The sequence below is a fragment of the Helicoverpa armigera genome, chromosome 20 (genome assembly GCF_030705265.1).
Source record: "Helicoverpa armigera isolate CAAS_96S chromosome 20, ASM3070526v1, whole genome shotgun sequence".
Taxonomy (NCBI): domain Eukaryota; kingdom Metazoa; phylum Arthropoda; class Insecta; order Lepidoptera; family Noctuidae; genus Helicoverpa; species Helicoverpa armigera.
The window spans coordinates 8200871-8222617 of NC_087139.1; the positions used below are offsets into that span (position 1 = coordinate 8200871).

At 36.6% G+C, this 21747-nt stretch overlaps 1 protein-coding gene across 2 annotated transcripts; it reads left to right on the forward strand.

Moving 5' to 3' along the window:
* The first annotated feature begins 377 nt into the window (after positions 1 to 377).
* On the forward strand, positions 378 to 21734 carry LOC110376429 (L-asparaginase 1). Of its 2 annotated transcripts, none has more exons than XM_064039803.1 (13): positions 378 to 666; positions 10748 to 10882; positions 11472 to 11584; positions 11850 to 11975; positions 12881 to 13005; positions 13405 to 13634; positions 14074 to 14228; positions 16698 to 16811; positions 16903 to 16959; positions 17152 to 17296; positions 19181 to 19310; positions 19599 to 19824; positions 20989 to 21734. In XM_064039803.1, the coding sequence occupies exons 1-13, from the start codon at positions 447 to 449 to the stop codon at positions 21130 to 21132; spliced, it is 1920 nt and encodes a 639-aa protein (XP_063895873.1). In that variant the 5' UTR covers positions 378 to 446; the 3' UTR covers positions 21133 to 21734. The 2 variants fall into 2 exon arrangements, with proteins under 2 accessions (XP_063895873.1, XP_063895874.1); XM_064039804.1 differs by lacking the exon at positions 378 to 666 and adding an exon at positions 1584 to 1863.
* The last annotated feature ends 13 nt before the right edge of the window (positions 21735 to 21747 follow it).

The following is a 21747-nucleotide window of genomic DNA, read 5'->3' on the forward strand; positions in this document are numbered from 1 at the left end:
GTATAGCTCACAAATAAAATGCTATACCATATCGAATTACGCACAATCCATCCATCGTTTCTTTGATCCTTTATTAAATACTAGCCGTTTTCCCGCGGTTTCACCCGTGTCCCGTGGTAACTACTGCCCGTATCGGGATAAAATATAGCCTATGTTACTCGTGGATAATGTAGCTTTCGAATGGTGAAAGAATTTTTAAAAACTGTCCAGTAGTTTTTGAGCCTATTCATTACAACCAAACAAACAAACAAACAAAGTTTTCTTTATAATATTAGTATAGATGAAACCTTATGTTTCAGTAAAAAGTTTTTATTTTAGCAGAACAATGAACATTGCTTTGCGTAAAAGCAATTAGGCATTTAAAAAAAAAACTGTCAAAATTACAATGTTGATTCCTTGAGAAATGTCACATCCCAAAATATTGTCCAAATTCACAAGTATGGGCGATGTTTTTTTCAGTTATTTCTTTATCCTACAAATTAATTAATAGGACTTATGTAACGTGTAAAAGTCAGAGTCCATGGAACTCGGCGGAGGGTACAAAGTTTGGCGCATGTCGTCATCCAGACTACATCAAGCAATGGAAAAGATTTCAGTCGTTGGGTCAAAAGCGTGTGCTAGTGATTTATACTGGTGGATCCATTGGAATGATACACACTGAAGAGGGTGAGAAAATACATGCTTGATCTCTTATATTCTTGCATGTTAATGAGATGTAACTCGAAGTTTCACCACAGTACAGTAGTTAGATTATTTTATTATTTGAAAGACCAACAGCATCAACATTAAATAATTATAAAACAACTTACGCAAAAAGTTTAATAGCATAAGTTGTAAAGTGGTTCCTGTTTATATAAACGAATTAGAAAGACTCCTCTGGCATACATTTCGGAGCAATATTTTGCATTTTAACTTCGTTGCTGTTTGTTTTCTATGAAGTTATTAATTTATTTATGGAACTAAAGGAACTTCATTATTAATTTAAGTATTAAGTTTGGGAGTGAATTAATGATAAGATTTTTTGGTTCATCTTATATTTTTAGCCATCTTTTTTACAAATGAACCTCATTGTCATGTGGTAATTAGGTGTATTTAGTAGTATGTACCTACGTAGGTACCGTTACCTACCTGTCGCTTACCAGCAATGTAACTATAAGATTACATCAGATTTGTTTACTATCCTAAGATCAGTTAAGATCTTAGAACTTAACGCAGTTCTCTAGGTTCTTACTGAGCCGGAATTTTATAAAAATATTGTTTAAAAAAAATTTTCAAAACACGCAACTTTAACAAAATTTCAATATGTAAAAACTATTTTTTGCCAAAAAATTACATCTTTCGTTGTAAATATTTAAAATACTCCGAATACTTGCAAGATTAACAGACATAAATATTACGTCAAGATAATAAAAAAATCTAAATTTAGAAAAAACGTGTAGATAAACGACCAAAAAGGTCAAGGTCACTTAATTCGAATACGACACCGATTTAAGAGAAATTTCCGCATATCTAGATGGTGTAAGGGCCATCTATTTTGTCCACGTGCTTGGAGCACGCCATTGGCACTCTTTACAATCATATTTCAGTGTTTATTGTTCAGTCAGGCAGTCAGTTCGCGTGTATAACCCGCGGTGAACACACATTCCGCACGCGCGCGAAATAAAGTCCGATTAAAAAGGTTAAACATGGAAATAAACGGTGGTGGTATACATAGCTTCAATAATCATCTAGACATGTCAAGGTTGGGAGCTGATCTTCCACATTTTAACAGAGCAAGGCGCATCTCTAGATCCTACGAAAGTGAGAGGCGTGTTTTAGTCATTTATACTGGAGGAACTATTGGCATGGTGAAAACTGAAGATGGTAAGCAATTTTCTTCTAAATAGTTTGGAGTAGTTTCTCTAAAAATATATTCTTATTTGTAGACAAATATGTAGGTCGCTCTATATTTGTAGTTCCGAGTTCTTAATACTGCGACACGATAGTTTTATTTTTCTATTTTGAAACTGTAATATTTTTTTATAAGGTATCCTTGGGATTTCAGGCCGGTTATTAACTCCGTATATTTTACAATTTGACACGGTGTATAAGTACAGAAATATTAAGATAGGGCAGAAAATAATTTTAATAAAGTTAAAAGTCCTATTAAATTAATAGTTACCTAATGTACCCTGTATACATATTTTATGACGCCAATCATTACAAGACGTTCACTCAGACTAAAGGTTTTCTCACTATACGATCATCAACGAGAGATCAATTTGTCAAGTAAACAGATTTTAAAATAACCGCAACAATCGCACAGCTATTGCATCAAGTAAACTCGCTCTTGAACTCTTTGCAAGAAGTTAAACTCAGATGTAAATAAATATTACCTAGTATTATCACCACTATATTATGCGTACAAAAACAATAGTTAGCTGTATCCCGCGGTTTCACTCGCGTCCCGCGGGAACTACTGCCCGTACCGGGATAAAATATAAGCTATATTACTCGGGAAGCGTGTAGCTTTTCAACAGTGAAAGAATTTTTCAAATTGGTTCAGTAGTTTCGGAGCTTTTAGGGTGAAAACAAACAAAAAATGTTTCCTCTTTACTATATTATAGTATAGACTTATAGAGAGTATGGATAGGCTTTTGTTGTACGAGAAATATGCAAAGAAAACCTTATCAATGAATAAACAATGCTGTTACGATTTCTTTAGACTGCGACATATAAAACGTAATGATTTAGTAGCTGTTTACGTGATGTCTAATTTACCTTGACCTGCGTTGTAACAGAAAAATGTATGTGTACTTAATCTACTGATAATTTCTTTTAGGAGTGTTAGGTCATTATTTAATTCGCGTTATCCCAAAATTAAGTCTAATTAAGGGCTGCAATTAAGCAAATCACAGAAAGAGTCACTATTAATTACTTACCTAATAAGTACATGACTGAGACTTTTTTTTTAACGACGTCAAAAATCATCAAATGATCCCGCTGTGGGTTAGCAGTGAGGGAGTGTCAGACTCTTACTGACTAAAAACCGTCGTGTTCCGTCGTAGGCCTTTTATGTACCAGGCTCGCGGTAATTCTTTCGAACAATCCCTCAGCCCCGGCAGGCCTTGGCCCTACTGGGCTCCGCTGACATGACTTAGTCTTAGTCTGTGTGTAGTAAAACGTAGATACTTACTTATCTCACTCAGACTCCAGGGTGGCTATGTAGGCACCTTCATGCCTAGGTACCTATATTTTCTATGTCAAATGGTTCTGCGGTTTGCAGTTTTATAGTCGAAGTGCAACAAACAATTAAAATAACACACTTTCGCTTTTCATTAATATTTGTTGCGATATTAATTAAGAATTGCATTGTAATTTGCACTAATCATAAAAACTTCACGCCTCTCATAATTAACGGAATTAATCATAAAACGTAACTAGCAGTTTCCCCGCGGTTTCACTCGTGACCCGGGGAACTTCTTCCCCTACCGGGATAATATAGCCTATGTTACTCGGGGATAGTTTAGCTATCCAACAGTGAAATCATTTTTCAAATGGTTTCATTAGTTTCGGCGTTTTTAGGGTGTATCCAAACTAACAAACAAAAGAAAAACCTCTTTATTAGATTACCTACTTGCGACCCGCTCCGGCTTTGACTTTCTTCCTCTTTAATCACTCTATCTAGTAAAAAAAAACCATTAAAATTGGTTGCGTAGCTTTGAAAATTTAAGCGTGGGTACAAACGGACAACGGGACAGAAAAAGCGACTTTGTTTTATACTATCTAGTGATTAGTAGATAGAGTACCTATAGAAGTGGACATAGATAGATATATGATGTTACCTAAGAAAGTACATGTGCTGATGATTAGTTTATAATCAACAGCGCCTTGTCAATCTATTCAATCAAGTGCTTCAAACACGTGTTAATTTACTGTCAAGTACCCACTGAGCACATCACGTTTTATAACAGTTTTATCATCATTTATTTACTTGTAAAGATGTCTAAATATCCCTTTTTCATATTTATGTAGATAGATATAAGAAGGAGGTGCTATTCGTGTCCTGAAATAACGATTGATGCCTATGACAAGCTGCGGGATTGTTCGAAAAAGTTACCGCGGCCCTGGTACATAAAAGGCCTACGAAGGAACACTACGGTTTTTAGTCAGTAAGAGTCTGACACTCCCTCACCGCTGCTAACCCACAGCGGGAGGGGTCATTTTGAGGATTTTTGAGGTCGTTAAAAAATGCCTGGCTTAAACAAATAACCTGCCTTTTTATTGGTAAAATGTTTTTTGAAGTCGGATCATTAGGTCCGGAGAACTCTCTGCTATGTAAGGTGCAGTACTCGTTATGGGGAGTCAGAAGCTAAAAAGTCTGACAGCTAGTCTTATCAAGGGGTTGTTCGGGTGCCTGGTTTGAGGAGATCAGAATAGGCAGTCGCTCCTTGTAAAAAACTGGTAACTCCCACCACTCACTTGCTATACTTACCCGGTTAGACTGGAAGCCGACTCCAACGTAGTTAGGAAAAGGCTAGGCATATGATGATATAGCATGCAAATTTTCCTTCATTATCATACGTATACCTAAGTGCCTTGTGGTGTGATCACGTAGGTATTGGTAAGCCCAACATAGGTAGCCTATAGGAGGATGGGAGCAAAACCGCATGCAATTGTTTACACGTAGCTACCTATATGATTACCTAACATTATGGAGGCAAAGATTGTGGTTTCAGGACTTTCCTATTCTAAAATAAACCTGTGTTTATATTTGACTTCAGCTTTATCAGCTGTTTCTTCATAATATGTATTATGTAGTTACATGTATAGCGCAGTAGCGTATTAGTAGTAGTAGCTATTGTTTTGTCAACGTAAAATATTACGATTATGGTGCAAAAACAATCTGGAAAATCGATATGTTTTTGAATCTAGAGGTTATCTCCATAAAAGGAGATCATTCATTTCGTACCCAAAATTGAAAGTGCCGGCCAGAGTAAAAAATGCTTGATTCTTGTAGAGAATAATGCCCTGAACATTTTTTACTATTACAAGAATCGTCTACAATTAACCCCCTGGCTGCTATTTGACTTTGAAAATACCAAAAAATCCCACAATGTTTGGAGCATTACATTACGGCCCCAAACTGAGGAAGGAAGCTGCTGCCTTCAAACCAAGGGCGGATCCAGCTTCGGCGCCAGGGGGAGGTCACACAGTCGTGGTCAAGTCACAAAAAATATTATATTGTAGCGTATACTTCTTTTAATATTAAAAGTAGTAGTATAAATACAATAAGCGCGATCGTGGCGAGCTCGAAATTTTTACGAATGTTAAGAAAAGTGTTTTCGTGTAGAAAATGGCCCGAGCAGAGTAAGCGCAATTTCTCGTATTAATACTACACACACGTGCCAAACAAAAAAGCGCGAGCGAAGCGAGCGCGAAAATATTTATTCAGGTCGAGGACTAAGGTTAAAAAAGTGTTTTTTTGTAGAAAATGGTCCGAGCTGAGCGAACGCGATTTCTTGGACATAATCACAGATGCGAGAATGAAAAAAACGCGAGCGAAGCGAGCGCGAAAATTTGTATTCAGTTCGAGGACTAGAAGTAGGTGAAAATGATGAAGCTTTCTTGCTGTATAACAAATATACAGCACAAATACAAGAAAGCTCGATCATAGCAAGCTCGAGAATTTTTTCAGGTTGAAGACTAAACGTTTGAAAAGTATTGTGTACGCAGAAAAGGGCGCGTACGTTTTTTATTGCAGCAACACTAAAACATTTTCTGTGAAAACTTCAATTGTCTTACTATTGGTAAGGGTTCATGAGATCAGGGCCGTCTCTAGCTCATGTAGCGCCTGAGTGCAATCATCACCAAAGCGCCACGTATGTATCTATTGAAATATGTTGAGTAGTACATATTGATCGAAGTACTTTACAAGGAATACAAATAAGAACGTTCGAACGAAAGTCACTTTTTTGGTAGGTAAAGGACTTAAATTTTTTTTTTCCAAATCATTGTAGGCTCAAAGTGTTGGCCAGATTTAAGTTATGAAAGCCGAGACAGGACAACGTAATTGTAAAAATTTGCGCGAGCGAAGCGAGCGTGCAAATTTTTTGTTTTTGAGGACTCCATTAATATTTTTTTTTGATATATTTGACTTACGAAGTTATCGAGGCAAGGTATATAATATTGCGCGAGCGTAGCGAGCGCGAAATTTTTTGAGCCTACGACACAAAAGCACCTGATTAAGTACATTGTAGAGCAACAAGTAGCCGCGAGCGCAGCGAGCGCGAACTTTTTAAAATTATTTGTTTGAAGACTCACAAATCAGACCGGGAATTACGTACAAATAAAAAGGAACCGTGATTAGAGCGAGTGCCATTTGTGTTCGTTGATTCGGTGCGTCAAAAAAAATAATAAACAATCGGAAAGATAATCCATAGAATGTCATTTAGCCGCGAGCGTAGCGAGCTAGAATTTTTTCACTTCGTTCGAGGATGTTAAAAGTTAAAAATAATCAAAATGATCAATCCAACAAAGCGAAGGCGACTTTTTTGTCAGTATCTCAGTAGTGGAACTTCCTTATTGAACGGGTGTAATTTCTTCGAAATTTCCTATATCTAGATCTAGATATCGAGGCGCCCGGTTTATTCGCACACCCTGCACCATAGGTTAAGACGGCCCTGCATGAGATACAGCATATAATGTAGACAACCCGGACAGCGGATTCTTAGTAACAGGGTCCCGTTTCCTCATTTTGGGTACGGATAAAGAATAGAGAGCGAGCGTTGCGAGCACGAATTCTTCAGCAAAACTACTCTACCTGTAACTATGTAGGTATCTTAATATTCACTCGGAATAAAAATTATCTTATACTTATAACAAAAACATAAAACATCGTGTTTAACCATTTCAATTATTGGTCTTCTCAGGCCTTGAACCTGGCCCAGGGGGGGGTCATGACCTTGTGACCTACCCCCTGGATCCGCCGTTGCTTCAAACGACTCCTGCTCAACCTGGGAAGTCATTAAACGACCCCCCCTCCCGCTGTGGGGAAGCCAGACTCTTACTGACTAAAACCCATCATGGGGAAACCAGGGCCGCAGTAATTCTTTCGAACAATCCTGCAGCCCCGATAGGCTTTGTCCCGCAAAAATATCGTACGATTCTTGTCGAGGATGCCCTGAAGATTTTTTACAATTAAAAGGAACCTCTTCGGTTAACCCCCAGGCTGCTGTTTGAGTTTAAAGTGGGAGAACCGTGAATAAAAAATCTATACTATACTTGAATGTTATGGCAAATAACGTCCACAGTATTTTTTTAACCAACTTCCCAAAAAGGAGGAGGTTCTCAATTCGTCGGGATCTTTTTTTTTATGTATGTTCACCGATTACTCGAAGACGCCTGAACCGACTTGCAATTTAGATTTTTTTAGGGTATACCTTCCAGGTAGTCTCACAATCACCAGGTCAGGATCTGATGATGGAAACCCTGAGAAATCGAGGGCAACTTTCGAAAATTGTAGGCGTGCATAGGTTAAAAACTTGACAATGAGCTGTACGTCTGATAACACTATGCAACAGTAAAGGTTTGGAGCTGACCTGATGATGGAGACGAGAGAAGCTGGAGGGAACTCGACAACTGAATATGTAAACTACCTCGTGTTTGGGCTTATATTATTTGTATTGACGAGACCTTTGCAACTGTGAAGGTTTGGAGCTGACCTGATGATGGAGACTGGAGAAGGTCGAGGGAACTCGACAACTGAATATGTAAACTACCTCGTGTTTGGGCTTATATTTTTCGTATTAATGAGAACTTTCCACAAATGTGGATAGTGACAACTATGCTTGTCACTGAAAAGCCAAAAATAAAAAACTTTTTACACAAAAAAACACAGTGTCTAATGGATGTTCCTGAGTTTATACGCCACCGACTTCTAGGCCGATGCACCTAAGAATAGTTTTTTTTTTGCCATTCAGTGTTTTTGGGAGTCGGTTTTATTTTTTTGGTAACTGTTCGAACGTCTACGATTACGGCCCCTGCTACACTGATTAGCTCCGATTAGCCTCTTACTGATTAAAACCCACCATGTTCCTTCTGACCATGTAGCCAGGCCGCGGTAACTCTTTCGAACAATCCCGCAGCCCCGGCAGGTTTTGGCCCTGGTGGGCCACCTGGGGTTTGCTAACTCTCTGAGGGGGGCGTAAACAATGCATGCCGACGACTCGAAATGCTATATCCCAGCCGCTGCCGTGGACGTGGAAGACACCACGCATCGTTTGTCGAGAAGACTCCCGGCACCATAGATGTCGGTCTGTGTTTAGGGAGTTGAGTTTAGGGAGGCTCATCGTCCCTCCGCCTCCTTGGAAACAACAGGCCTGTGTCGGCGGCGAGCGTTGACCCAAGCCCTCCTCAGACAGTCAGCAAACCCCAGTGGGGCCCGCCAGGGCTGCGGGATTGTTCGAAAGAGTTACCGCGGCCCTGGTACATTATCAGAAGGAACATGATGGGTTTAAATCAGTAAGTCTCTTCGGTGTGCAGCAGGAGGGGGGGGGGAAGGGCATATCGTAGACGTTCAATTAGTTAAAAAAATACTGTGGACGCATTTGTCGTAACATTCAAGTATAGATTTTATATTCACTTTAAACTCAAATAGCAGTCTGGGGGTTAACGAAGACGTTCCTTATAAAAGTAAAAAATCGTCAGGGCATCCTTTGAAGGCAGCGGCTACCGTCTGCAGTTTGGGGCCGTAATGTAATGGTCTAAATATTGTGGGATTTTTTGCTATTTTCAAAGTAAAATAGCAGCCTGGGGGTTAATTGTAGACAATTCTTGTAGAAGTAAAAAATGTTCAGGGCATTATTCTCTACAAGAATCTAAAATTTTTTTCTTCTGGCCGGCACTTTCATTTTTGGGTACAAAATGTTCGAGACTTGAATGATCTCCTTTAAAGGTCAAATTAAGCAAACGAAATACATTTTTTTTGCCAGCTGTGACAGTATAAGATAAAGATTTATTTAAATTAAGGAAATCGTTACTAAAAGCGTGCCCTTTGCCATTCCCTTTTATTTTTTTTTATTCCAAAAAAACCTCAGCATAGTTTTAAGTAACATAATATATTTTTTCCTATTTTTAATATTAGTGTAGAGTACCTACTACAGATTATTCTAGCGGAATAAATAATATATCGCTCGATTTATCTTATATGGCTTTTAGACAATGGAATACAATTTTCTTATCAAATAATTGTATTATTAAAAAAATATTAGGTGCCTGGCAATTGCCTATTGTTAAATATGTATATTGCAATTTTCAGTTGGATAAAAATGCGTTAGGTGCTCATTAAATTCCGTAAGGGAAAAATAAAAATTGCCGATGTGTACTCGTATATCAACACCTTACTCAATTGTTAATATATTTTATAGAGCCAATTGACTTCAATAAGTGATTGATTACTGACCAACAATGATATATAAATTGAGCTTCAATATTGTTGAACACTGCAGGGATAATTTTCTACCAGCAGGACAATTTACCTAGTAGTACATAATTCACTATTATCTCCTAAGGCATATACCCCCTGGGGTATTTAACATTGTCATAACCGCGATAATCTATGAATGATCCTATGTATTTCTTGTGGTTTGGTTTGTCCTTATGCAATTATTATAAATATCGAGGGAGTGGGATGTATTATTAGATTGGTTGTGGACAGACTAGCTGTTTTCCGCGGGTTCAAGCACGTTCACTGTGTTGACGCACCCAGTTAAAAAGTAGCCTATAGCCTTCTTCGATAAATGGGCTTTAAGTAAAGCAATCAAAACTATTTTAAATCACATCATTAAATCTTGTTATTTGAGCGTTCAACCAAACAAACTCTTAAGTTTCATAATTCATAATATTTGTATAGGTTCTGTAATAGGGACCTATTGGCGCTCCTATATCAACATAGCAGTAAACATTGTTACGAATATAGGTTAAGTTTGCGTTTACAAATAACTACCTCACGTTCGCTACGGGTTGTAAATACTAGTAAACAGTTTACGTAGGATTGACGTACCTAACTCAATAGAACGATTGTTTCCCGATGGTATACAAGGGGTGAAAGGACAGTGGAATATTTTCGTCATTTCTGCCGTTTTCCTTTTCGTTATATCATCATCATCATCATCAGCCTATCGCAGTCCACTGCTGGACATAGGCCTCTCCAAGTGCACGCCACTGAGATCGATTATATTATATACCCATCATATTCATGCTGTTTTATTTTCGGACCCAAAATAAAAATGAATAGTTCTCGCACTTTCTGGACGACTAGGACTTTTACAGTTTATTTTTCCTTCTTTTTATACAAGTTTAGGTCTCCTGGCAGATGGATAAAATCAATTAAATTATCATGTGAACTTTAGATACACATATGGTAGACTTTTTCAGTTTGTGGTTCAGTTCAGTTTTGCTTTGTGGGTTTTCTTAAACTTTCACAAAGCAGCCGTAGTTTGGAAGTTGGTGATTGATTCACCCGTGCATCGGAGAGCACGTAAATGTCGGTCCTGCGCCTGATCTCTCTCCGGTCGTGTCAAATTGCCGTCCCATCGGGCTATGAGATTGAAGGAATAGTGAGTGCACTTGTGTCTGCGCAAATGCTTGTGCAATATAATATGTCACGCAGCTGGCTGATCTCCCTAAATAAGAATAGCCGCCGTGGCGGAAATCAGCTGTGGACGCCATTAGACTTAGCAGTAAAAGTATTCTATTTGACTCCCAGGACTGTCTCCGGGAAAAAATATGTTCAAGCCTTCAATCAGAAAGTACCCACAGCTACACGATGAGAATTACTATCAGAAGATGATGAATGCGAATCCCGGAGACAAAACCCTGGAGCCCTTCTTCGTCCTACCAAGTAAGTACATTCTAGATTTTGAGATGTTTATGGCAATACTTCTGCCAACGGTTCCACCCGCACCCCGTGGGTCGATAAGCGGGCTGTCTAACACAGAAATCAAATTTCAAATAGCGCATTTAAAGAAATAAATTCGTACCGCCATACTTGCCACAAACACTTTTAAACGTCTGTTGAACACTTGTCTAAAACAAATGACAGATTATTACTTTGAAATAAGGTCCGTTTACCAGCCACATTTTTTTTAGACAAATATTTAACAGATGTTGGATTTTTTGCAGTAAGGCTGTAAAGCTTTATAATGTACCATAGTATAGATATAGATAAGTCTATCATCAGAAACAGCTAATCTGTACCAAGGCAGAATGGTCATCAGATCAATGCTATTATTATTATTTAAGGCATCGATTAAAATAGATGTTTTTACCTTCTTTTGGGCGATTGCATTGCCATCAATAAACAATCATTGGTACAGAGTAAATTGCTGTGTGAGTTTTAAGTAATTTTTGATACAGCTGGAGGCCATAATTAAAATCTTTTTAGATAACCTATATTTTATTCTTAAATAACTTATTTATTATTTTGTTAGAGACCGATGACGTTTGCTGGAGGATTCTATATGACATCAAGGAGTATGACCCACTCCTGGACTCCTCAGACATGACTGAAGTGGAATGGATCAAAATTGCCAAAGATATTCAGGTATGATAAACGGATATACATTTTTGTAGGCATACCTGCTTGTAAGTATGAGAAACTAGCCTCCAGCCGCGGTTTTACCCGTATCCTGAGTCTAGGGATAAAAGTGTTTTATGTCCAGATTTTAAACTTTTGAACCATCCCACCAATTGTCAGCTAAATCGGTTCTGCCGTTTTTGAGTTATGATTAGTTCTAGTGTGATTAAGACTAGGTACTTTGTTTTATATGGGTAACTTTTTCATCAGCAAAAATATTTTTTTGTTGTAGAGGTATTACGAACAATACGATGGCTTCGTGATCCTTCATGGTACAGATACTCTTTGCTACACCGCATCAGCTCTCTCCTTTATGTTCGAGAATCTTGGCAAGGCCGTCGTTCTCACTGGATCACAGGTAAGTTTTGAAATCTCCAAAAGTGCTACGATTTTTTTCGTAGCGCTACGAAGAAATGCTACGGCTAAATTGATATTAAGGCTTCATGCATGATTCTCTGCGGGTTGTTCGAAAGAGTTACCGCGGCCCTGGTACATAAAAGGCCTATGACGGAACACGACGGTTTTTAGTCAGTAAGAGTCTGACACTCCCTCACCGCTGCTAACCCACAGTGGTCATTTGATGATTTTTGAATTTAAAAAAAAAGGCTTCATGATTATAAATTTTTTTCTTTAAAGTAAGGTACTTATGATAGGAAAAATCCGTGAACGAATTCAGTCTTAAAACATGTTGATCAATTGAAATTGGACCCAATTAAAATCTATTAAAGCATCAAAATAATTTAATCAATGATAATTTTTGTCTATTATTTATAGTCAGTGTTTAACAAGGGGTATTATAATTGATGTATTTTGAAGTATTAGTGAAGCAATTAATCATCATGTTGAGTCTGGTTATACATGATTAGTTTCCCGTGAGAACTCTCCGTAGCCAGATAAAAAGTAGGTCTAGCTATAGCCTTCAGCATGTATAACGAACCACGGGCTCTACATACAATATCTACATATTATTGAAAGTTTATCAAATCGACCCAGTAAGTCCTAAGATTAGCTTGTTCAAACGAACAAACGGATCAGTCTTATAACATAGGTACCTAACTTTAGAAATGTAATTAGGTATTGAAAGAACTTGCTAGATAAATAATTTAAAATGCTGCAAAACAATGATATTGTGATTTTTTAATTTGTTCCAAAAAGCATTATTGCTCTAAGTGTTTATATTTATTTATTACTTCTTGCACATAATGTACAGTGCCCGATATTGTATATACTTACTCTACCAGTTTTCAATTTTTTATTATATAGATCCCAATCTTCGAGCCGCGTAGTGACGGCGTCGATAACTTTGTATCATCGCTCATCATTGCTGGCGGGTTCAACATACCTGAGGTCACCGTCTTCTTCTGCAGCAAGCTGTTCCGTGGTAACCGGTATGTTCTTTTTATTATTTATTAGCGTATGCTTAATGTACCACTACTGGGCAAAGGCCTCCCCATCTAGTCTTCACATTTCCAGGTCCTTCAAAAGAGGCCCCTGGTTACCTTCCTCAATATGAGTTTTTGTTTTTATACGCTTTGAGGTAAACCGTCTGAATCAAATAATTCGCGATGTTCTTGTACAGATACTTTGGGATTTTTATATGGTAGATAATTTTTTGTGTTTTTTTTGGGTCTCGGTAAAACAACGAAAACCGACATATCTACCGAAAAGTTGTTGGCTTGTTGTGTCTAGTATCATAGGAAGAGGTAACAAAAGCTTTCGAAGTCCAGTAAAACAAATAACCAAGGGCAACATACGAAAACATTTCAAAATTATTCAATTTCTTCTAGAACACGCAAGATCTCCGTAAACAATCTCTTCGCCTTCGACTCTCCTAACGCAGTGCCCATCGTGAAGATAGGCCTGGTCATGGAGATCAACAAGGCGGCCATCTTCAAGCCTACCGTCATTGAGAAGTTCCAAGTCCACGCGCAAATGTCCAAGAATGTTGGTTTATTGAGGATGTTTCCCAGTATTAGCACGGCGGCTGTGAAGTCCGCTTGTCAACCACCTATTTTAGGTAAGAAGATGTGTTTTCTCGTATTTTTTTAATGGTTAGTGAGTTTTTTAATCTTATGTAAGTGTTGTTTGTACCTCAAACAAGACTTACAAGCTGTTATTTAACAAGAACATAATGCAGTTGTAGTAGCTTTTGATCCTAAAATGGCCTTCAATTAAATAATAAGTTTTCATGACCACCAATATTTAATTTCAGAGGTTTTCATGTCCACCGATTTAATTTTGGAGACTGAAGTTTCAATGTTTTTAACCGATTCCTACGTTTTGAAAAGTAATAGCTGTTCTCAATTTGGATGTTGGAGATTTATTTTCTTTGCGTAACTTCAGTGGCTGATCTTGTATTTGTTTCAAATAATCGGCAAAAAAAAACAGAGTTCCTCTATTTTATATTCCTATATTTTATAAACGGTTAAATAAAACCTCTTTGCATGTTCTCCCAGGTCTAGTAATACAGACTTACGGCGCTGGTAACATTCCCGCGAATAGACCGGACATATTGGAGGTTCTAGAGAATGCGGTGAAGAGAGGTCTCATCATCGTCAATATCACGCAGTGCAGCACAGGATCCGTCGCCGCTTTGTATAAGACTGGACAGGTAAGATCAGTCATCATCTGCCTAGCATTTTTCCTACTATCTTGGTGTTGGTTTCCATCCAAACACATGTAGTTAGTTGACTATGGATTTTTACTTTCCTGAGGTAGGAAATGTCAATTATTGATCAGTCTTTAATTTTTAATTTTAGGTCTACAGCATTTTTAAAGAATTATGCCTTGGAAATCAATATTTATTATTATGTTTTTAATAGAAATCATACACTAGGTTCTACAGAATATACCATAAATATATGAATAGGTACTAAAGTACAGATTTTACGGAATTTAAAATGAGGTTAAGTGATGAAACCAAAGTCATGGTTATTTCTAGTTTACAACATTGACCCTATCGACTTCAATGACCAAAGATAACCCGTAATTAAAAAGTTAAGATAACTATTATTTCTTAAGTGACAGATTGGGTGTCGACGGAAACCTAGCTAGGAGATTTTGCGTTATGACATCTCCGCTAGTCATTTATCTCCATGGTTGCAGACTTTGATAATATAATTATAAGTTGTAGATAATGTTAGTGTCAACTTTATAATTGAGGTATTCAGTACTATACCTGGACCATGTAAAAAATACCTGGGTCTTCCAAGTAATGCACAAAATGTTATGAATAATTATTGTTTATTACATACTGTACCTACCTAGATAATGTATACAATTTCTAGAGACTGGTAATGAGCAAAGTAAATAGATCTTGGTCTATCGCCAGTGTTAACCAGCCTACCTATAAAATGACTGGAAAATGAAACATGTATGTACCTATTTAAATTAACTATTAAGGTGCTTCCTAAAAATAATTAATTGTAAGAATCAAAGAAATCTTTATAAAATTAAAATCACAATCAAATTAACGTGAAACTATAAATTCTTTATCGTGAAACATAACGTAGGTAATTTTATTACAAGTAAGTACGTAATCATTTACGTAATAAGTATATAAAACTTAAGAAACAAAACAATCCGGTAAAAATAATAAATAGGTACGTCTACCGTCTGCCTAATCAATATGTCAATTAAGTATTTATTATTATTATTCTTTATTGCATATATAACATGATGTGCTATCATCATATTTGAGGATACGGTGCTAAGAAACAGTAAATGATGGTCACTTTCGAGTAATTCAAAAATATAACTTCTGGGTTAAGATCTGGGTATCAGTATCTTATAAACTTTCTTCACAAATCTGTACCTACAGTTAAGCCCTCCACATAGTGGAAGTATCATCATCATCATCTCAGCCATAGGACGTCCACTGCTGAACATAGGCCTCCCCCTTAGATCTCCACAAATACCTGTTGGAAGCGACCTGCATCCAGCGTCTTCCGGCGACCTTTATAAGGACGTCTGTCCACCTCGTTGCTATGGGTATTTACAGTCACACATCCAATTAAATGTAACTAGTGAGAAGCGTAATTTCGGCTTAGACAAACTATAACCGAGTCCTCTCCATCATTGCTTTTATCTTTTACAAATATCTAAGCAAAGTGTAAAATAGACAATAATTTCCTGCGGTTTTAGTCAGTGAGAGTCTGACTCTCCCTCACGCCGCTAACCCACAGCGGGAGGGGTCATTTGATGATTTCCCACCAACAAAAAAAAAGTAATATTTCCCACATTACCTATAAGTTTTAGGTATTTTCTACATTAGGTACATAGGTATTCCATAGAATACCAAATTATGCAGATTGCCGGTAACAGTACAGTCAACTTCAGATCAGTGGTAACAGTTTTATAGGAAAATCGTACTTATTACTATTGAGTTAAGGTGCATGACAGTTACCACTGATGTGCGGTCTACTGTACTACAGTAGTAGTAGTATAACCATACTACACTATTCACCGGAATTAATGTTGCGTTACATACAACTATTTTACAGTAAGTTTCATGGAACTCGTTAAACTGGTTAATCTGTAGTTAAGGGGTACGATAATGAGCTATTGTGTGACTTACTGATTGGCTCGTAAAGTCGATCTAGTGATTAACGTGGATTATAATATCCGATACATCTCAATCATAGCAATCAATTATAGCCGCTTTCCCGCGGTTTCACTCACGTCCCGTGGGAATAACTACCCAAACCGGGATAAAATATAGCCTGTCACTCGAGAAGAGTGAAGCTTTTCAACAGTGAAATATGTTTTCAAATCAGTTGTTTCGGAGTAGGGTACAAACAAACAAAAAATGTCACCGCTTTATTATTCATATTAGTATAGATGTCAAATTTCAATCTCTAACCGAAATACACTGGATGTATCTGTTATTGTAATCCGCAGTATCCTATAGTAATAGTTAAGAGGGTTCAAAGCCCTTGTGTTTACGTCAGTTTTCTTAAAACAACTGTCAACTATGAATTCCCAAGTAGGTACAAGTTTCAAAGTACTTGACCTGTGGTTTAAAGAAAACTGAGTTTTATATTTTCGGTGAACTTGGGCCTCAATGAAGTGCTCTGTCCAGGTGATTGCGAAGGTAGGCGTGGTGTCCGGATACGACATGACTCCCGAAGCTGCACTCACCAAATTATCCTACGTTCTGACCAAGAGTGACCTCAGTTACGAACAGAAAATTGAGGTACGTATACTGTTGAAAATCTTTGAACATGGTGACAAAACCAACTTGGAAATAAAATAAAGTTACCTACAATCAATTTGTCTTTTTATAGATGATGGGCCAGAATATCAGAGGAGAGCTGACTAACTTATCTTCCATGTCGATTCAAGTAAGTTATTCTTTTTACTTCATTTAGTAATCCGTACACTTTTTTAAGACAATGTATGCATGCCTTTTTGAATGTTTATAATTAAAGTAAAAGTACAGAAATAAAGTAACAATTGGTCTAACAATACCTATAAACAATATCTTCTGATCATTGCGATGCTCACTCAAATTTATATGCCTCCTGTCACTTCAGGACCAATCACTCAAAGAAGCGCTGGGTCTCAGTCTCAACATTCAGTCGCCGAAGAAATTGACGGAGGTGGCAGAAAACGTATTCTCCTCGCTGCTGCTGTACGGCATCAAGCAAGGAGACGAGGGCATTGTCAGGAAGATGCTAGGTTAGTAGGTCTTTTGCAGCAATTTTACATTTTAACTTCTAGGCTGCCAGAGCGATAATATAACACCTAAGTGTGGTCTGGGAAATTGCATTGGTCCCTACATTTGCACCAATGTTTGGTGTTGGAGGTAATATATACACAGATGGGTAACGATTATTGGAACAGGTCCCTTCTTATACCTACAGAGAAGGAGTCAGCGTGATTATCACGCGTGCTCAAAGCGTAAGATGTTTTTCTTTACCTTAAGGTGTGGCCAAGATAGACCGCAAATCGAAACCGCATAGATATAAATATGGATGGATATCTTATTTTTAGTTACACGCTCAAATCCTAATCGATGACTCGTCAGAGTACATGAGTATGTAGGGTTTATACATAGTAGAGAAGGTTTGAAAATAAGTTTTTGTAAACCTTGAATTTATTCTTTAGGATTTATGCGAAATTTAGATTCGGCGAACGAAATCAATTGAAGTGAGAAGAAACATAAGTATACAAACCTCCATGGAAGCAGCTCCAAAATCGTCATTTGTATTTATATAAAACTATGTTTATAGCGCTAATGAAAGAAGCACTCATTGGATATATGCAGTATTTCAAAATTGTGATAAATACATATTTATAACGTACCTAACCACGCTAGTGCTATTATTATAAGTTATTTTTATTGATAAGTTAATTCATAAGTATTTTTATTGGTTACTGTGATTTTGAAAACTAGCTATATGCTTTTAATACGTAATAATCGAGTAATATTTTAACATATACCTATTTAAGACTTGATCATTCATTTTAGCATACTTCAAGTCAAGTAGGTAGAATTAGAGCTATCTTGTACCGAAAAGCTTGAAGAAGATGTATTGTGTCATAGTCAGATTTTTTTTATCGATTGATATAGAGATTTGCAATTATTTTACACCAAATTTACAGTTAGAACTTCGTCCATATATTGTATAATGTTAAAAAAGGCTCAGAGACTCATTTAATAATACGTAAAGCATATCATGTAGGTAATTTTATTTTGTTACATCTCACCACGTTGAAAAAGAGAAATTGATATTTTTTTTATTGAAGTTTATACCTAGTTATAGTTAACGTGTTGTTCCGCCTAAGATAACATTTTATGAATATTGTATTGAAATCTATTGTTTAATTTTTATGCCATTTTGTTAGCTTATTCGTGATAACCTAGTTCTGCCGTGTTTTTTTTGTATCAATTTTACGGCAATAAGACTTACCTATAAGAAACCTATATTACATAAAACAAAGATGTATAATAATATATTACATATTGAGAATAAAAAATGAATTGATATAATGATCATATTATTATTTACTGGTTTCCAATCCCAAACGATTGATATCCTGAGACAAAAGAAAATATAAAATAGGTACTTCCTACAAATAAGTATAGGTACTCGAGTTATTTATGTATATCGAGTTCTCGGAAGTACTTGATATGATTATTATACAATAAAGTCACTTGTTTGTATATTAACAATGACACACAGTTGCATACAAAACTGCATCTCGGGACTTACCCGGATGCACAATAGTAAGCAATACATATTACTAAATTGCTTTGGTGTTTAGGGATGGGCTTGCAATTTTGCATTCGATTTTAATAATCGACTAAAAGTTTATTAGATTTTTTAGTGACTTTTGTTTAATTCCTTGAGTTGTTTGTAATATGTCCGATATTTTTTTATGTTGTGTTTTTAGTTTATTGTATAGATTGTACAGAATTAATTGATATTTTATGTTTATGTTGATTCTGTTTGTATTTTTCAACGTTTTCTTGGCGACCCTTACAGTTTTTTTTAATGTACGATACTTACAAAGCTTTTCTATGATATTTAATAGTTTTTTTTTCGTAATTTATTACAGAAATGGGGGCAGACGTCAATGCAGAGGATTCGGAGGGTAAGACTCCTCTTCATGAAGCGATCCTCTATGGAAAGCACGATATGGTGGAATGTCTGCTCAAGAACGGTGCTAACGTACACTTTAAGACCAGGTATTTAATATTTTATATACCTATGGCAATTAATATTAGTCTCTCGGGAGCAAATCTTAAAAAAATATTGTTCATTTGTTATTTATTTCAATGGTAATTAATTTTATTTTTTTACCTTATAACTTATATAAAATTGACGTTAGTTGCAGTAGCTCACGATTTTCACCCCCCACCCACCCACTTTAAGTTACCCCTTATTTTTTATCTTTATGGTCACATCCTATAACTGAAACATTGACAACCAAAGCAAAATTCAACTCACCACTAATTCCCTAAACCCCTAAACAGGACCGGCGAATGTCCTCTCATCACGGCAATAATACGCGAGGATCTGAACATGATAAGCACACTCATCAAATGCGGAGCTCACCTCGCCATCGCCGACAAGTATGCCATTGAAGAGATCATGAGCTCGGCTGTCAGGTCAGGGTCGGTCGCCAAGTTGGAGTCGCTGAGAGTAGCTGGTGCTAAGTTTGATGTGCTTGATGAGTTGAAGCAGAGTCCTCTACATAAGGTAAGAGTCAAGGGTATGCTGTCTACGTATTTGATACTGCCATTTTCTCGCCTCCCGGGGAAACTTATACCCGTACCCTGACAAAAATTAAGCCTATAGATTTTACTCGGGAATAGTAAATAATTTTCCGACATTGAAAGTTTTTTCAAATTGGTTAAGAACCTAGTTTTGTAAACTTATTTTTTTAAATCGCTTGACATATTGGGGGTAATCTACCACCGGACATAGTTTGATACCAGTCTATCGAATAACTGATATTTTAATTATGTTCCGGAAATAATAAAGCAGTTGAATGCGTACGACAGAAAAAAAATGCAATTAAATACTACGAAATGTAGAACATTTTCATACTATGACATTCCAAATTTTATTCGGCATAAATTATTCGAGCTTAATTTAGTATGTTTTCACATCACTACCTCGACTTACCGGGGAATCCCTCGTTGTCTGCATATTACAACTTGCCATTCAGTTTATCATAGGGTCAAGTGGAAAATACGTTGGAAATCCCAAACTGATACGGGATAAGGAAAATAGAGCTATGTTTTAATTATGTGCTGATTTATGGCCTCTTCATTAATCAATTTATTCATTAATTAAATACCTATATCTACTTTATGGACTATTTTAAATATAATTTGCTGTAAATCAATACTTACAAAGGGGTATTGTTTCGGGGTAGGTACTTAGCAAGTTGGTACAGGAACTCAATAATTGAGCATCTATTTAGGTACTGGGTGGGTATCTGAGTGTATCACGTGTATTTAATTGAAAAATTGCTTTCCAGTACAGGCTTACGAAATCTGGTTTTCCCTAGATAGGAACGCTGTCCCCACTCAATTAATAAATTGCTCCTATTTGAGAATTTAGAATCATACGATTGGGGTCTTAGGATACTAGAAGTGTTTTATCTCACCAAAGTGCAAGAGCTATACTTGTGTGAGTAAATGTATATGCACATTGTCTTTGTATGCGTAATATCAGGAGCTTCAGTGACCGAGTCGCCGAGTCATTCAAAGTCAATGTGCATGTACTTACAGACACAAGTACCTATGGCTCACCTAGTTTGTGTGCTAAAACATTTACACCTACTAATAGGACATTAAAAGCTAATACCATTATCATGCATAGTGTATATAATTTTTTTTTTGTTTTTCTTATTAGGCGGTCCTGTGCAACAGGCCCGAAGCGGCTGCCTATCTCCTGAAACACGGGGCTGATAAAGACTTGAAGGATATCCTGGGTCACACTCCAGCGGACTACGCAGTGAGACTAAATAGAAGTAGCATGATGCCCTTATTAAATTGAAATACTTTTAAACCGTCATAGTATTTTATCTAGATCTGAGTTTATGAGACAGTGACACGATTATTGCACGACTTGTGTGTGTTTGAGATAAGTGCGTTTTGGAACTATTTATTGATTCGTTTGTAGTACAAAAATGAGTTTGTTTGGTCGTTAAATCAGAAATAAAGGAAGAAGTGGCGTGACTTTGGCGCCACAAAATGACAGCTGACAAATTTAAAAATGTAAGAATGAATGTTAAACTGCGACAGAACTAATCTGTGATAAAGTCGCGATTATATATGAGTTTTATAGAACGACTGTACCACTTCCGGAATTAAAAAAGAAAGATGAACATGTTTTTGATAATATGTAGGTATATGTTTTTTGTATTTTGAGAAATCAGCAACAATCAAGAAAAGTAATCATTTTGTACGAGATATTAGTGGTTGTATAAAAATGTTTAACATAATATTTAATAAGTTATATTAGTTTAAGACAACTATTTGTGGGAACATTTCGTTATGAATGCATCTTGGAGCAGGTACAGTCGCGAAACACTGTTTTGTATGAGTTTTGTATATTTATTATGTGGCATTTATTAAAAGGTATTATTATTTATTGAAGGTTTTATTATTT

Bases quoted from the DNA above. Each gene is read 5' to 3' on its own strand.
- LOC110376429 (XM_064039803.1), top strand. From the start codon at position 447: ATGTTTTTTTCAGTTATTTCTTTATCCTACAAATTAATTAATAGGACT. The intron at 11,585-11,849 runs GTATGATAAACG...TTTTTGTTGTAG, and splicing joins AAATTGCCAAAGATATTCAG to AGGTATTACGAACAATACGA. The intron at 13,635-14,073 runs GTAAGAAGATGT...ATGTTCTCCCAG, and splicing joins TTGTCAACCACCTATTTTAG to GTCTAGTAATACAGACTTAC.